The sequence below is a fragment of the Mchenga conophoros genome, linkage group LG11, assembly GCF_057382185.1.
Source record: "Mchenga conophoros isolate Kocher_MC1m ecotype Shallow Benthic linkage group LG11, M_conophoros_male_GT1.1, whole genome shotgun sequence".
Lineage (NCBI taxonomy): Eukaryota > Metazoa > Chordata > Actinopteri > Cichliformes > Cichlidae > Mchenga > Mchenga conophoros.
Genome location: NC_140536.1, coordinates 36,148,024 through 36,166,477, shown reverse-complemented (window position 1 = coordinate 36,166,477; position 18,454 = coordinate 36,148,024). Strand labels below are relative to the sequence as shown.

Below are 18,454 nucleotides of genomic sequence, written 5' to 3'. Positions count from 1 at the left end.
AAAAAGCTAAATAGATCTTAAGATAAGATTACGAAGAAGCGTTCATGTTCTTTACTATTCAGCGCTTCCTGTTAATCAGACCTGTTAGACGTGTGAATTCCAAGTAAAAAAAAATTAATAAAATCACAGCAGTCCTCCTTCATTAGCTTGCAGGCATTCTGACAACAGGTTAAAGTGCTTTGACTAAACAAGACTATCCTGCTGCTTCACAAGACTTCTTGCAACAAGTCGATCAAACACTTTATTGCATCCAGCCCGAACTGTGCGACAGTTATCATCCGGCTGAGTCCCATTTTAAGTAAAAAGAAAAAAGTCTCAGCCTCATATAGGCATCAAGTTGTAACAGCAGGCTGTTTCTAGTTGCTTCTCCAGCTGCACTGACTTACAACGAAAACGCCAGAAACAGCTATCGTTAGCTTTGAGCTAAATAAAACCCATGTGGACTTAATGAGTCAGGGTTCTGTAGCTTGTGCTAGCGTTTAAGCGGGTAAAAAAAGAAAGAATTTATTCTTGGAGTAAAACCAAGTTGAGGTTGTGGGACGAGTCTAGCGACTGGGTGCTCTCACGCAAAACAGTAAGAGGCTGGTACCGTCGGACAGGAAACACAGGAGCGCTCGCTGTGAGTGTGCAACAGATCAAAGTGACAGAAAAGGAAGAAAAGGCGGGTTTGCTTCAGGAAGACTCAAGTAGTGCCAGGTGAGCTCTAAAAAACAACTCTGCTTCCAGTGATTGTGTAAACTCTGATGCTAGCAAGCCACACCCATGTGCCACAAGTTACAAAACACAAACCAAAACATGCAAACTATTTCCCAGTTTGCCAGAATCGTGTTTGTAAAAAAAAAATTTAACGGCCACTTCTGTCACACGCAACAATGCAAAAGCAGTTCACACATACGGAACACAATTAATGATACTTTTAAATGAAACTGGGCAGCTTCTTGAACAATAAGAGCACTGCAAGCTAAGATAAACAAAATCAAGATGGCAAAGCTTGGCTTCCAGTCAGTCCTGAGTCCTAATAAACAAACGCAGCAGTTAATGCAGAACATATGAGCCTGATAGTTGAACGAGATCCCTCACAAACTCAGTGCCCTGCTTAGATTATACAGCACAACTGCTCCAATTTATGTCAGAGAAAATGAGATTTTACAGGTCTGGAAACTGAAGCATTGTTACATAAGTAACCAGGTGGGAATGGAACGGTGCAGGATGAAGAGCGGCCACTCAGTCTACGTCCCAACGGGAAAGTCTTTGGGCAGAGAGAGAAAGCGAGCTAGAGACACAAAGACACAGAGAGAGAGCGAGAGACTCTTTGGTGTCCCACCATCTTAAAGCGATTTAGCCTGTCCATGTGCGAGTGACTCATCGAGGGTTTGGCTGCCTCTGCAGGCTCTGTGGAAACTTTCATTCTATAAACATCACTAAAACACACAGAGTACGACAGCCTGCCAAAATCTCAGTTTGGTACCAAGTTCTGGTCCACTGAAGTCCAAGGCCGAGTCTCTCATTACTCGCACACCAATAAAGCCAGCAGAGAGCTATGTAGAGCGCCGTTCAGCACATTTACAGGCCTATTGCATCTGTTTTCCATCACAAAGTATTCTGCGAGGGCCCGAGAGAACAAAACACCACCAGCACTCACAAGCTTCATCTGCAGAATATCTGCATCAGAAAAAATGCAAATTTTCAAGAAGTTTGTCACTTTTCTGATCTATGCGATTACACATTTATGGGATTTTCCTACTTCTCAAATGAAAAGTTATGAAGCTTCATATCAGGGATTTGGGAGACTAATGATTTCACTGCTAAAGCATAAAATATGGTTTTGTCAAAGTCGCTGGCACTGCGTAGCTGTCCCTTCACTTCAGCCCACAACACACTAGACTTGGCAGTACTGGGATGCTCATAAATACTCGTCAGCATCACGTTTAAATGCAGGACAAAAGGGTAATGTTGTAACAGGCCGTATTTGAAACCAAACCAAGATCTTTCCGCAAAGAAACCATTCAGTTTTTAGTGCCTCAACCAAATCAGACTGAGTCAAAAAAAGCAAAACAGGAAGTGTGGCTGTAAACAACCACACCTACAAACTCTACTCGGGGCTCTTTAAGCCTCTAAAGGTGACTTATTATGCTCATTTCCAGCGACGTGTTTTCACTCTTCTGCTTTGCATCATTCACAGTTCAAACTAATCGTGTTTATCATTATACTTGGTGCAGGTCCTGAGCCAAGCCGTTTTAGCTCTCTTCCCCTTTTAAGGGCATGCTTCCTTTATACCAACCTTCATCTGATTGGCTGCCCCTCACAAATACAAGATCTGAAACGTAAGAGTGAAGCTAATGTGCTCTGTGTCTAATATGACCACATCAGAGATATCCCATCTCTGCTGAAACGGAGTGTTTCGATTATTTCTGGCTCAGCGTTACTCACACATACACTGAGCTCATTATTTGACACTTTGGTCAGCATGTCTATACACCAGTGTAACAGTCAACATGACAGAAACACAAAGGATCCCAAGTTTTCTTTTTCCAATTTATGAAAAAAAACAAAAAAAAACAAAAACACTTTAGATTAATCAATAAGGGAAAGTGTAAATTATTGGCAGAGCTGACGTTTCTCCTGCTTTTTATGTGGAACTTTTCCCTGAGTGTGTAAATATGACAGAGCTGAATATAGACTTTAAATGTTTACAGCTAAATATAAAAAGCAAGTCAAACACACAGGATTAACCATAGTTTAAAGTATTCTTGATTAATCAAACTAAAAAATAAAAACACAAATCTCTTAATCTAAAGCAAGTAAAATGAATCAAAAGCTACTCCTGCTGTTTGAAGTCAGCTTAAATGGAAATGCCCCTCAACGACTACGTCTCTTTAGGACAGCTCAGGTATAAATGAGTTATGACTCTCGGGCATTTTTGGGGCGTCTTCAGAGCTGTGACACAGCGACACAAAGAGCTGCATGATCCAATTTACATCCCTGCTGGAAGACACCCAAAATCCTGGACTGCTCTCCGAGCTCTTATCTGCCCGGCATGACTCAGTGTGACAGACGATTGTCCGCTGTCACGTAATACAAGCTGAGATCATCACGAGGGAACGCAGGGCTTCCCCCTCGAGGCAGCCAGAAGAACAGAGGAGGATGTGATCAAACGACATGAGAAAAGATGTCGAGCAGTGAAATCTGCTGCGGGTGCTGGATGGTGGTCCGCTGCCCGCTTCTGGCCTTAATACAGCGGAAAACCTTTCGTATTTTTTTTGAAAAAAAGGTTTCTGGAGAGATGGATTTGAGAATTAAATGCATTTATATTCTTTTATATGACGAGTTAAAATGTCTGCTGTAACAAAAGGTCCACTGATGCAGTGATTACTGAAGCTCATGATGGAGATGGTTTGTAATGGCAGCTGCGATGGTGTAATGGTGATGCACTCAATTATGAATGAAGAGGTCAGACCTCGTGCTTCTCTCTTTGTGTCCAGACACATTCGAGAACTCCAAAATGGGTTTTTCCCGAAATTTAAATAGTGACATGAGCATCAAACCCTTTTAAAAAATAAAATAATCCTGCTCTAACCTAATAACAGCACATTAATGGCATTCATTATTAACTAGTCTCCATAATCAGTCTTTAAGAGGTTGGGAGGGGAATTTTGGGTCTTATTATAATTTTCAATTTTATCCTTTGTCTTTTGGTAAAAGCCCAGTTTTAAATTACTGCAAACAGAAATGTTTAAAGCATTTGATGGTTTTTGTTTTGGGGTTTTTTATATTACACTGCGCATTTTCAAACCTTTCAAACATTTTTCTTAGCTGAACATTTTAGAGATTGCAAGGAACATTGAGAAAATATATATAGAGAAAAATCAGCCGCAACATCCACATTTTTAATATTTAAATCATTTAAAGTAACGATAATAAAGAAAATATAGTAAAGATGAAAGAAATAAAAGAACTTTCTGTATTTTTGAAAGGATTTGTCATTTTTCTTAATTTTTATTTTGAGAATAAAGTCAAAAATGTTGAGAAAGGAAAACTGCTGTGTTCAACACATCACCGACTGGCTTCATTCTCTACTTGTTAATGAAAAATATGATTTAATGATGATTTTTTTTATTAGGTTTGACTATAAAATCAAAATAAAACTTATTCTCCACATTTAATTCTTAGAATCAAATAAAAAAATACATCTTCCACCGCACGAGCCTCCTGACAGGCTCCTGCTCATTCAGCAAACCAATAGTTTAATGATGGTGTTTCAAGCAGACAGCTAAAGAAATTAAAGGCCCTGAAAGGCTGAATGATCTGGAACAGATGCTCTTTTCCATTTTAGGAAGGAACTTTTCCAGCAAACATTTTATCTCAACAAAGCTGACAGGAGCAGCTTGAATGGATCCTCCTGTTACACATCATCACCCATTAATAGAGCGGATGTATAACACGTTACCTTAGCGACAGGTTTAGAATTTACCCCGAGATAAATATAGAAACTTTACTCACGCGAACTCAAGCTGTGACTAATATTAGACGGCTTCCTATGACGTCCGATACTTGAGCGGGCTCCCCCTTTCACTTCTCGTTTTCTCCTCACAGGAGAGAGTTTGGTCAGATATTGAAAAGCTTCTGTTTATCACACTGTTGTTGCTCAGGGTGCTGGCATGTACTGTGCAGCTATGTGACATGTTGCACAGGGGGAAACAACAGCGCCGGACTGCAGTAAATACAGCTTTGAATCTAAATGAAGCGTAACAAGGAAATTTAGTTTATCAGAAAATAAACAAACGCCTAAAACTGACCATAAACATAACAAATGTCTGAAACATGCGCAAGTCATAGTTCATAATACAGTAGGCAAATTGTAAAAGAAAGTATTCACAGTTGAGGAAATGGGATGTGTGATGTGATAAGTGCATTTCCTGCAGTGCAGTCTGATAGCCGTTCTGTCATAGTTGCGCTCAACATTGCACATCAGTCCATGAATGCAGTGTTAGTGCATCTGCTGCATCTTTGTATTGTACTGCCTTTCAGTCTGCAGCTGCTCCTAGACGTGCTCAGCCACGTCTGCTACAGTATATTTAATTGATTTTTGTACCGTTTCAACAGACTGCAGAAGAAAAAAAGAAGTCTGAGCGCTTCAGTGTCTGCCACACCTTCACGCACATCGTTCAGACAGGTGGGGCAAACTCCTCCATGGAAAATCCCTGCTTTGTGTCTGATCCTGAAAAAGGACTTAGCTATTTACTTTCAAATGCTGCACTGGTGTCTGAGCAGCTCAAAGTTGAGTGTTTTAAAACGTCTGTTAAAAATGGCTGCTGGTTATGCTGGCATAATGCTACAGCTACAATCACAACACTCAAGCCTGTGCATGCAGAGTCAGTGCATTTATTTATTATTTTTTCTAGTTTAATTTCTTTCCTCCACACTTGGATTTACTTTTCATTTCCATTTCACTCCACACTAAAACCAAAGGACACGCCCAGAGATCCTGTGTTAATGCTATTATGTTGGGACAATATTAGGTGGTGTTTCTTTAGTGTCGTGGCCGATGGGTGAATATAAACCTTACATCATTACAGTTGACAGTATTTAAAGTTGTTTCCATATAAACACTGAAAAACGGTTTTGTTGGCTGTAATAACTTCTCCTGCTCTTACAGCAATACAGGAGAAGAGCCTTCGTATTGTGGTGAGTAATCATTAGTAAATATGAGCTTTATATGAGGTTTCATTCACTTAAGTTTAAATCCACAGTACAAAATTCCCTCTTTGTGTTTTCCTGCAGCAGACCAAAGACCTGACGCTTCAACTTAACTCAGAGCCTTCTGCTGTTCAGTGTTAAAACACAATTCCAGTGTTTGTCTTGTCAGTTTCCACTTGAATGGCATTCTGAAGCAATCTTTTAATGGATAATCGAAGTTCAAGGGGATAATCGTAGATATCTAACCTCAGGGTCGATGACTGTATTTTGTTGCCCCAGTGAAACACTTTGTACTGTGGATTTTGAGAGGTCGTCTATAAATAAAGAGCTTATTATATAAATGCTTAGATTAGTGTAGTTTGCATAGCAGCACAAAGCTAAAATAAAACGTAATATGATGACCAATAATTCCTTTATCAGCCTGGTTAAGGATTAAAAATGACCCTGCAATAACACCCTCATACAAACAGCTAGACTTTAGACTCTACGTGAGACAACGCAGGCGCAGTGCTCCAAGTATTCAATGAAAAAGACCTTGACAGTAACGTGTCTCCTCTTTAGTGTAGCTTTGCCTGGTTTTCAAACCTGAGCCATTTCAAGTGGCTCCAGGCTTTAAGTTTAGACCTGTTTTAAAATTTCCCTCACACCTGCTTTTCACCACAATTTTAAATTATATATGAGAGAGGTTGTCGTTCTGACCCCTTGTTGCTTCGCTTCAGGGGATGAAAGCATGTGTCCCCTGCGGTTGTTCTGCATACAAAGGCGTGTGTGTGTCTGCCTTTGGGCTGAACAGGCGTGTCCTGTCAGCCGAACTGCACTGAAGGCTCCACCTGTTGCTGTGTCATGTTTGGCAGCAACAAGCAAGGACACCAGCGAAAAGTCAACACATTGTGAGACTTAACAGCCGCATGTTCGTTCTGCTGCTGCTGTCGCCGCCTGACGCTCAGCCCAGCAGCGTCACAGCAGCCCGTCGGTGTGTATTAATAAAGCCGACTTCCCGTCACAGAGAGTCCACTCAGCCCATTCCAGAGGCCTTGAAAAAAGGCTCTGAGTCACAACCCCGTCACACAGCCGAGCCAAGGCTCCCACAGCACCATGGAAACCAAACAGCAAACACGCCACTTAAAGTCTAGCAGATAAAGGCAGCTCAAGCCGGACTGAGTGACTCCAGCACACATGCATCAAAAGAATCTGCCTCCTTAGGAAAGTAAAACTGCTGTGGGAGCCGTGGTTGCTCCTGCAGGCAAGAAGCACCGTGATAAGGCAAAGACTGCTGAATGCAATATGTATTAAGCTGATGAGCTTAGGACCACTCAAAGAAAGGTAAGCCACACTAAAGACGCATTTCTCGCAGAGTTATGGATCTTATATTACCGCTGCTGTGGAGGTTAGCCGATTGATTTGTGTGCTTATTTTTCCTTTTAGCAGGATTTTTTAAAAACTTAAGAAGGGACTTGTGTGAAACGTTTCAACAGGACCCAGCCGAGACCTGATGTGCTCCCAAACTTTGGGAGTTTATATGGAACTGGATTCAGAAAAACTTGCATTTGTAGACATATTTCTACAAACATACATCAAATAAAAATAAGGGAAAAAAGGGAGACACACATCAGAAAATCATTGATGTAGATATTCTACTAGACTCAAGGACACCAGTCACGCATGGTGTGGAGGAAACTTTCAGCCTTGTTCTTGTTTCTCTTTGCAGTGAGCCGGCAGCTCAGGCCACACCCACAGTCACACTGTTTCATAGTTCAGATCAGTGTTGGTCAAGTTACTTGGAAAAAGTAATCAGTAACTAATTACTTCCCTGAAAAAGCAATCCCGTTACTTTTCTGATTACTTATTTTCAAAAGTAATTAGTTACTTTTGACGCTAATGTTTTTGTCACTTTTTATGGACTCAAACTCAAAGTAAGGTCAGTACTTCCACGCTTTAAACGTTGCACGCTCATACACTCTCCCGCACTCGATATATGATCCATTGTTGATCTGCACACAGCTGTTGCCACGAACGTCGCACTCGCTTACGTCACTGTCATGAGACACTCTCGCAAAAAAAAACAAACAAAACCCACGGCTTTAGTAACACAGTAACGCAGCGTGCTTACAGGAAAGTAACAGTAATCCAATTACCTTTTTTTTTTTCCCAATAGTAATCCCTTACTTTACTCGTTACTTGAAAAAGTAATCTGATTACATCTCTGGTTCAGATGCAATAAAACGTCAAGTCTTTGAAAAGGAAGCAATTAGCAACTAATCAGATCAAAGAGTCATTAAATTTGTGGACTCACACACACACACACACACACACACACACACGCACACACACACACACACACACACACACACACACACACACACACCTATTTTATTCCTGAAAAAATGATTTTGGTTTGAGGAACAATCAGGAAACAAAGTGCTGACTGTAAAGAATTAGAGTGCAGCGAGTCGGTATTTTGCATTTTCTCTTTCTCTAACCTCACATGAACTTTGCTGCCAACACATTCCTGGGCAGCACTGCTGGCCGAGTCTGATCTGCCGACAGACTCCCAACATCTGAAGACGCGCAGACATTCAGTAAGGCACCGAGTCGGAAATTTTGTGGACTCGGGCGACTTACAGGGGGAAAAATCTGCTCACAATCCTAATAGCTCCTCAGCTAGCTGAAGCTGTTAGAGCTGCTTGATAATGTGGCCTCGGCTCCAACACTCCTCCAATAACACCAGCCTGCATGCCAAGCTACACACAGGGTTTCCTCTAAATGTTGTTTTCAAATAATGAATGCAGCGTCAACCACCTACTGTAATGGAACCGTTTCCATTCCGCTTCCTAACCTCATTTAGATGTAGTGACGAATGCTGTAGCCTAGCTTGATTAGTATCTGGGAACAAGCAGCCATGGATACCGTTTGCTCAATGCATCATTGTAAATATGACACAATGCTAAATAATATACCAATATGTACAGAAAACTCTTCATTTTAGTACAGAGTTGTGTAAGTTTTGAAATAATGACTCCCTCTCATGTGCCTCACAGTGGTTTGGTTCATTGTCCACCATTCCTCCTGTGCTTTGAAAGTTTCAAATAAAGGATGAATGACAGACATGCGTGTTCTTCACTTCCACCACGCAACAGAATTTAACAAAACAAAAACAGTAAAATTAGACTGCATTTTCATTCAATTTCATGCTTCAGTACGAACTCAATTCACAAATGCCAAAACTCTAAAGTCTTTATGCACCTGTGCAAAGTAATCTCGCCGTGTGTAAAGCTGTGAGTCGACATTCTGTCACGGGGACAGTGATTCCAGCTCAGCAGAGCAGGCTGTGTTCAGCCTGTTTGCCTGGAGGTGTGTCCTTTCCTTCAACGGGGACTGAAGTGACATGACTGCACCTGAAAACTGACAAACTCAGGAATGACATTTACAACCCTGATGTTGGATCTGGCTGCACATCTCACACCGCATTCCACAGACGACAGGGTGTTGCACCTCCTCAGCTGTTCATGCAACACAGGGTGTGAATTCAAAGTATTGCAGCACAAAAGGTAAAATCACAGCAGCTGCATCCACACGTTCACATCACATTCACTGTAGTTTAACCAGCTGCTACGAGACACACCGACAGGGTTTGAAGACATATTTTAAAAGAAGACAAACCTGCGCTGGCTGACGCTCAGCAGTAACAACGCCAGGGAATCCTTAACGCGTCCCCATATAACAATCTGATTCATCGTTTTTTACAGCGCCACAAAGTAAAAATTGCTGACCTATAATCTGAAAAGCATCATTCTTATGCAGCAGGAGGAATACGAGAACATATCAAAGTTACTGTGGAATCACTTGGCAGAAAGTCAGGGAATTCCCCCACACAGATCCCACACAACGGCAGATAAACGTTACATCATCAGTGTGCTGCTGCTTGAAAGATTTATGGATCATTCCCAGTGGTTCCCCTGACTCTGAAGCAAAACTGCATCAGTGTTTGTTTTCATCTGTCCTCTGAAGAGAAATGACACATGCACAAAATCATCAGTGTGTGCTTCTGATATGTTAACTTATTTACACATGAAATCAGTTACAGTGTAGTTTACATCCACAATGTGATGTCAGTACAATAGCAACTGTCTGATAAATGGGTGTAGCTATCCCGACCAGCTGGTTTTTGAACATTTGTTTTGAAGGTTGCATTTTAGCATTTATTTTTGGTCCTTCTTGGATCTGACTAACAAGGACTCTGCATGCTCAGATGTTAGTAACAAAGTAGGCATTTATTCCCACAACAAGCGTGATGCTGTATCAAATAGGACTTAAAATCAGCGACTGGGAACATAAACAACAGGGAAAAAAGTGAGGGCATGTTCTCATAGACTTCTATACAACTGGACCAATTCTTGAAACCAGGGCAGTCGCCCCCTCCTGGCTATTAGGAAGAAAGTCCACGCCCATTTGCTCTTCTTACCTGGCTTTGAGCTCTTTGTGCTCCTCCTTGATCTTGCTGAGCTCCAGCTGCAGGCGTGCTCGCTCCTTGGCCACCTGGTCGAGAGTCTTGCGGGCATCCGCCAGCTCCGTCTCATAGGCCGTCTTGATGCCCGACAGATCACGGGTGACCGAGGACTCAGACTCGCTGATGCGCAACCGCAGCCCGGCGTTCTCCGACTCCAAGGAGCGCACCTTGTCGATGTACACGGCCAGCCGGTCGTTGAGGTTGGACAGCTCCTCCTTCTCCTGCAGCCTGGTGATGCGGGCCGGAGAGACGGCGCTGCGGCTGGTGCGTTTTTGGCTCGGGGTTTCCATGGTAATAATGGCTCAGCAAGAGACGCAGATGGGGTGAGTCACTGGCTGTGGGAGAGGAGGAAGACTTAATGAGAAGAGTATCAAGGTTGCCTTCCACAGAAACACACTGCACTGATTTAATGGCTGAATCACAAGTTAAACTTTAACTGAGGTGAAAGCGAAGAAAGGCTCCAGTCTTGCACCACAGTGATTCTTATCTTTCCGCCTCCAGTCCTCCGTCTGCTCACAGATTTGTTTTATTAACTCGTTTTGATTTTTTTGGGAAGCATATGCTAAAAAAGATAATGCTGAACTTATCACAGCTACCTTTTCACTTGTTTCCTGCTCCCTTTTACATTCATGTCGATATTTCCAAAACAAACTAACCCACTGTGATAACCTCACCGTCCGCTCTGCTTCAGCTACATTAAACTGCTGTAGGTGCTGTTAAACCACTTTACGCAGCTTGCTCAACACATTTCCCACAAAGACCAACCCACATACCTTTTGCAAGGCTGTAAACACTCTCATAATTACAGTGAAAATATGCAGTTGTAACCAGGGACACTAAAACAAGGCATTACCATGCTGCTCTGCCATCCACAGAGACTCTGGTAAAAAATGCTTTTATTTGTTTAGAGATCAGAATGTTCAGTGGTGATCATTTTGCCCACAGCCACTAGCAACAGCGCTCAATATAATTCCAAAGTGTTGACTCATAATCTAAACGATTGCTGCAGGATGCCCTGATATGGACAAGTATCCATCCTAATATGAGGAGTGTTACATCGAAACCTTAAAAGCTTCAGAGCTTACAGTTCACTGGAAAAGTATACAAAATGAATTAAAATAAAAATGCATGGAAGCAAGCCACACCCACACACAAATAAATACATACATATATAAGAGAATTTTACAAACGAAACACGCAAAGGGAGAAGCTCTACAAATCAAATTATGAGGCTTTGACGAAACTTCTCAACGAGACTTATCAGCACTGTTATCAGTAACTGTGGCCAAACAGGTGAGACTGAAAACTACTCTACTTGTCAGCAGTTGCTCCACTCACAGCCTAACAAGCCTGTCCCACCAAATGGCGGGAATGGGCTCTCCAGATTGGAGTGGGTGGACACACCAAACTCTTCCATCCATCCCCTCTCGCTCATTACCAAAAGTGCACGCGAGAACATGCACGTGGGTGGGATGCATGCACACGCCCACAGGAGCACACACTTACGAGTACTCTCTCTGGACTGACTTTGAATAAATGAAGCATCATTTCAGCTTCCAAAAGCAGCTCCTGAGCATTAACAGGTGCTGTCTGATGTTCAGCTCTTCAGCCACTGAAACGAGCTACAACTTTGACAAAGTTATGCCTCAGAAAAGGAAAATGAAAGCAGCTTTCAGCTGACTGAACGAGTTTAACCAGCTCAAAATGACAAGTATACTAGAAGCACAGACAGCAGCAGTGTCAGTGAGACAAAGAAAAAGCCTCACAGGAGACAAACATGAGGAAACTCTCTGAAGCTTACCTTAGCTGTGTGAGAGCCTTTTGACTGCAGCCTGCTGAAGGGTGTAAAAGTGCGAGCACAGGATCTTTCTGGAAGTTTATCTGCTGGTTTCAGTGCCTCAGATGATCGCAGTCCCAGATCTGTTGAAGAATGCTGTCTGCTGGTGGGTGTGTGCTCCTTTGGCTCGTGCCCTGGACTGCTTTCGTAGCCGAAACTCACTGCACATGTACCTACCGCTGAAGAGGGAGACGGGGCGGGAGCACAAGAGAGAAGAGGGTGGGGTAGCGAGGAGGAGTCAGGCTAGGACAGACTGTGTGTGTGTGCATGCAGAAAGCAGCTGCTGAGCTTTATCTCGCTCTGCACTGGCCCTATCTTTTCCTTTCTCTTTTCCCCTCACACTGAGCCCTCGCAGACACACTGACCTCAGCAGTTGGTGCAAGTGGTCTGTCAATAAAACGCTGCGACACTGATGATACCGAGCAGCTCCCAGGTGGGTGAAAGTGTGTGAATGTGCGGATTACACCCTGCTCCTCCCTGCTGATTTGAAGAACACATTCTTTCAAGCTGAAAGGCCAAAGACATGAATGAAGAATTCCAGTTCCATCAAGAAATCCTGCTGCAGAACGACGCAGAGGTGACCTTGAGCCCTTGTAACGCACCATAAACACAGGCAATGAAACTAATCCAGAGTACATGCATATGATTCATCACCTTTGTCCACAGTTCTCGTTTTACCCATGGCAGAAAAATAGCCTTTCAGCAAGGTTATCCAAAGGATTAAAGGAGGAAAACGTCCAGGGAATTCTCATATTATAACCCCAGATGATAAGAGAATAATTCCCAAAAGGCATCTTGACAAGCTAAAAGTCTGACACTCAATCCGGAGCTCATCTGGACTTATATTTGTTTCGGCGGGGTGGAGTTAATGGTACCACAGGTCCAATCAAGCTCTGATATTTTCTGTGTGTCTCTGTGGGTGCACACATCTTCTCACCATGGAAATAAACGTTTGTCCATTCATGTGTGCGTCTGTGTATGCGCATGTGGTTAGACGGGGGCAAGACAGCACCTCTGTTTTTGGGCATGGGGCAGGTCCAGTAGCTAAGGGAGTATCCCGGCTACAGCGCGGCCTTCCAGTGGAAAGCAGCCGTCAGAGTCTGAGTCACACGTCCCTGCTACAAACAGCTCACATTTTTAGCCCTTCTTTCCTTTAACCCTTTTTCTTTCTCTTTCTCTTCATCATCATCATCATGTCCACATTTCAAGTTTTTCAGCTCTCATGTTTCCATGGAAGTCACACAAAGATAGGAATGCATGGTTGGCAGCCCAGATAGCTTTTCAGTAAGACTCTTTTCTCAAGGGCACAAACAATAATAGCATTTCTCATTTAAAATGCCATCACATGGAAACATGATGACAGCAAAGTACCCCGAAGCAGAAAAAGGTCCTAACTGGAATTTCTTTTCACCATACCAGAACAAATCTGGAGATGGGTGACTTACAATTTCAAAATCTTACAAAATTCTCAGCTTGTTAATACTTGAAAACAAACCTAATGTTTTCTAAGTGAAAGTTCACATGTAGCAATTTCATCAACTTCTTTTCAGCGTCTATGAGCAAGTCAAAAATAACTGTGTAATGTGCTCCTTTGCACATGTGCAGGTACCAGCACTGGATCAGATTTAACCCCGTGTGTGTGTGTGAACAAGCCTCAAAACTCATTAATGGTACAGCGGACATTGTTAAATATCTTATTTATGGGGCTATGAGTTAATTTCTTAAGTAAATGTGGTGTCAGGACATTTAGGAGAATTTTTAATGTATGAAGAAAAAAATTACATGACTCACTTAGCAGTTAATTGTACTCACAGACCACCCTGAAGTCTGAGCCCCATCTCTGGTAATTTTAGCTTTTTATCTATTTCAGTTATGTCACAGTAATTAAGTGCCTCCATCTTACATATACAGTCTATGTAATACAAACAGATGACACTATTCTTTTATAAATGTGGTTTGGACAAACCATCATGTTTACGCCCAGTAAAGCACACCCAAAGCATTTAAGCCTTCATCCCCTCAGCCGCTGACTGGTGCACAGTTTGATTCTCAGATGCATTCATCAAGTCCAAAAACAGGAGCTAGCATGACAGACCGGGATGCAACTCAGCAGCCAAAACAAGTACAGAACAATATGTTATCAGTCAGCTTTCCCCCCCAGACTTTACTCACTCGCGCTCTCCTTTTCTACCCTCACCGCATTCCATGCAGGCGCACACACAAAGACAGAAAGAAACCCACAAGGCATGCCGTCCCATTGTGCAATCCTGACATTATATTTCCCCATCCTGAGCTACTGACTTACTGCTCTGCTAGGAGAAAAGAGCAGCAATGAAGAAGAATTTGAACCAGAGAAAATCTGGCATGGGAACGAAAGGAAAGCTACTAGATCGTTTTCATTCCTGTTCCTCCAACTGAGGAACGCATAAAACATGCACAGCAGTACACACTAATGCTTCCTGGGGTTTTTTTTAAATCGCACTACCTGTGGAGCACGTCTTGGATTGTGCACGTTTAAGATAATGAAAAATAACCACACATATTTTATATTGTTTGTTTTTTTAGCCAAAAATCCCTCACCCAGAAAATATCCTTGACTGTACGCTTCATTTTCATAACCTGGTTACATCATTTTGAAGCTGAAAGTTTGCATTTTCAGGGACATGTTTGCTACATTTTACAGCATTTTGATTGAAATACTTGAAAATTGTACAAAGCACCTGTGCTTGTAAAATTCTAGCATTTATTAGCACGTTAAGGCTAATTGGCAACTATACGCACCCACACAGTCTAGGATGCACCTCAGTAACTGAGCTTGCTGACTCGGCTGATGACGCTACATTTGTTTTTAAATGTGGTCAAACCACATTTGGACACATTAAAAAGAAAACGAAGACAAATTCTCACTCAGTGCTTTAAGGACCAGCATGTCACATCATCGTGTCCATCTTTTACATACAGTCTGACGTCATCTCTGCTGCTTAAGAGATCATTGTTCATCTTCCTATTTTTGCCTGAATCATTAACAGAAGACTGGTGCCTAATGTTTCTATCCAGCGTAGACGAGCCTGGAAATAGAATAATATTTATCTAAATTCATTTTTTCAAATCTTTTAAGGCAAAGCTGAACGTTAGTTTGACATTTTGTTTACAACTACAGTGCAACATCAGCGTCATGTCAAACAGTTGTTTCTTTATGAGCCTCGGTTTTGCTTAGCGTGCAAATTATCTGAAAGCCTTCAGTCTTATGTAAATTCGCCTCGTGATTTTTCACAGTGTGCTGGAGATGTGAAAAAAATATTGCCGAGACGGGAAACACGATGCGCCATCTCTGATGAGGGAGTATTCTAAACAGATAGAAACCACCAGGAAGATCAAAAGCTTGACTCATTATTTCAATCAGCAACATGAGGAAGTAAAACTCCACTGGGGAAACTGCAGATGACACACAAGTCGCTTGGAGGCTGAATAATCCTCAACTACTGCAGACTTAACAACCTGATGTCTACAATGGACATTTCTGTCACCGTGGGAACAACAACAACAGAAAATCTTGCTATGGAGTCACATGTGTTTCCACCAACAGCTTTACAACAGTGTCTCCTGTTACCAGCAGAATTAGTCCCATACTTCACTGTTCTTACAGTACAGATGTACCATCATTTCATTAATTTTATGTTCTACACTTTTAACAACGTAGAACACATAAATCGTTCTTTTAGTTAAGCTGATGTAAACGTAATCAGACGTACTTAAATAATCACATGCCTGCATGTACAGTAAACTACGAGGGCCATGATCCCCTCCATCCTCCTGCCACGAAAGATCCCATTGTAACATGGTTTCAATGAAAAAAGTGCACGTTCATGATGCAGCAGAAAAAGCATCTGTATGTTCACTGAAAACAGATTCAAATTCAGTCAGACAAATGAAAGAGCTGTTTTCAATATACACTGCCTTCTTGTCGCTCTGTATATTCATCATGAAATGTGCACAGAAGTGTTTCCACAACAGTGTTTTCAGCATTTTATCCTGAATTTGTTCTCTGTTACCAGTGTTTCTCCTACAATGAGTCCAGCCTGCTCCACTCTGTGTAGAAAGAAGGACTCGTTTAAAATACAGCCGGGCTTGTTGGACTGCCTCTCAACTCAAGGTTTCACCATCTCATTTAGCTTCCAAACGCTTATCCCAACCTCAAATATAACCCTAAAATGAAGCGTTAAGCCTCAAACAGGTGTTTGAATGGATGTGGAAAAACGAGAGCTGGACAAAAAGTTGTCAGTTTTACAATATGTAATCTCTCTCACGGTCTAAGACTTAAACTGGCTCTCACAAAGATGACTGAACAAGTTTCTATTTAATTTCACGGAGGAATGATTCTCAAGAAAGCTGCAACACACTCCCTGTGCTGCACAGCCACAAAAACAAGTCCGCGCACACACACTCGCTCTCACAAACACAGTATATCTTTTTAGCTGTCTGCTTTTCAAAATAGCCTCTTTGCGACTGCCTGTGTGAGTCATTCAGGAAAAATCTGTAAATTATAGCTGTAACAAAATGTCCTGGATTAAACTCTCTCCAAACAGACTGTGCAATGAGCTGCTTCTAAAATAGAGTTGATATTTGTCTCTGACAAGCCGTCTTTTTAAAAATCAGGAATCGGCCCAAACACAATATCACACATCATGAAGACCCTGCAGAGCCTCATCCTGGACCAGTTCACCTGCCGACCCTGAGTTGGAGTTGACTGAGGTCTTCATCCCCCCCTTCCTCTTCAGCCTCTACATTGCAGACTTCAGCTACATCTTCAGCAGTCTCCTGAACTCTGCAGCAGTGTTACGTATCAGAAGCAAGGAGCACGGGGCTGTGGTGGGTAACTGTAATACATAGTACAACCAGAACAGTCTTCAGCTGTTTGTGGACATTAAGAGAATTACAGCTCTATTGGCACCGTTTCCATGTGCAGACACCGGAGGCTTACAAGTACTCTGTGTTCATCCTGATGCAAGAGAATGGCACAGGAACTCATTCCTGCCAGGAGCCATCAAACGTTACAACTACCCACTATGACATCGGGACTGTTTAGACTCGCCATATCTTGTGTTTATTGTCTGTAGTATCATTAAACTTTGGAGTATTTATTTTAACTTACTGTACCTTGAATGTGGCCCTTTTTAAACGTATTTTCATATATGTTGCTTACATTTTTCTAGCTTCATATTTTACATCATATTGATATTTTCATTTATCCCTCCACCTCACCCACACACCGTGATTAATAAAGTATTCTGATTCTGACTGATTTCACAGCGTGGATTTCTTTGGGATTTCCCCGGTTCACGTCGAGAAACAAATAACAAAACTGAACAATCGATATTGACTTCGGTTACCGGTAAACCTGTGTGGCTTCTGTTTTCTGAGCATCAGTATGAGTGCAGATTTTCCGGAAGTCCCGGGTGATCAACAGGTTCAGGAAAACTCAAACCAGGACAGCTGACACAAACCTCACATTTATTCCTATTTTCTGGAGTATGATGTCATCATTGGGCGAAGCGGGTGTCGCGCACCGCTCTGCTGCCGCGTGATTGGCTGATTCTAATGTGGTTTCTAACAAAGCGCTCACTCGGTGTACATGCATGCTTTCGTCACGAGTTATGAGGACGCTCTCACTCTGTGCCTCTCTGGCGCCCCCTACTACCACTTAGTACAATGACATAAATAGAACCCCACAGCCTTCCACTGAAGTCATTCACAAGCACAGCACATCGACGCCATCCACTGGCTGACACACTGAATGGAAACTGTCAGCATGGGTCACGGAGTTCATGCACTGATTGAACTCTCTGCCTGCTCCCTGTTAGAAACTATAAGAAGCAGAATAAATGCATTTCATCTTCCAGCTGAAACACATTCAGCTCTCCGTCCTACCTTCGTCTTCTTCTGCCTTTTCTTCTGCAGCGCTTTAAAACGCGTCTCCTGTCTCTGCGCTCACGGGTGACCTTTCCAAATGTCGCCAGTCCCAGTTAATCGCGATATCATCCGCTGGGACGCGTTTCCTTTGAACAAATCGGAGAGCCGCGGAGCTCCGAGTCGAGTCGAGTCGACCCGGGCCAGCAGCCACCTGCAGATCCACACACTTGATTAGGCTGCCAATCTCCGCTAATTACAATGCAGCCTGCAGGCGCCACCTGGCGACCATGATTAACGCTTCGGTAGTGACAGTATTTTTAGCTGGTGAGGGCTTCAGTTGAGCAAGGAATGTTTGGAGAATATAAACCAAATGTGTGTATGGGGTGACTAATACTAGGGGTACGGAACAGGGGTGTGTCCAGAGGGCCGGCATGAGGGGTGGCACAGCCCCCTCATGGTGCCCCCCACTAAGGTAACTAGAGCAGAGTAGTGCTGAGAGCATG

At 42.6% G+C, this 18,454-nt stretch overlaps 1 protein-coding gene across 2 annotated transcripts in view; it reads right to left on the bottom strand.

Moving 5' to 3' along the window:
• The window catches only part of LOC146564907 (lamin-A-like), a 39,664-nt gene extending 21,587 nt beyond the window's left edge, over positions 1-18,077 (bottom strand). Inside the window, exons 1-3 of one of the 2 annotated variants that reach the window (XM_085292698.1) lie at positions 17,970-18,077; positions 12,006-12,220; positions 10,160-10,539 (exon numbers count right to left, since the gene is read on the bottom strand). In XM_085292698.1, coding sequence (XP_085148824.1) covers positions 10,160-10,494 — 335 coding nt within the window. In that variant the 5' untranslated portion in view covers positions 10,495-10,539; positions 12,006-12,220; positions 17,970-18,077. Of the gene's footprint in view, positions 1-10,159; positions 10,540-12,005; positions 12,221-12,406; positions 12,856-17,969 lie in introns of those variants that run through there. The other variant, XM_085292699.1, reaches the window with a different exon arrangement.
• Positions 18,078-18,454: the final 377 nt, after the last annotated feature.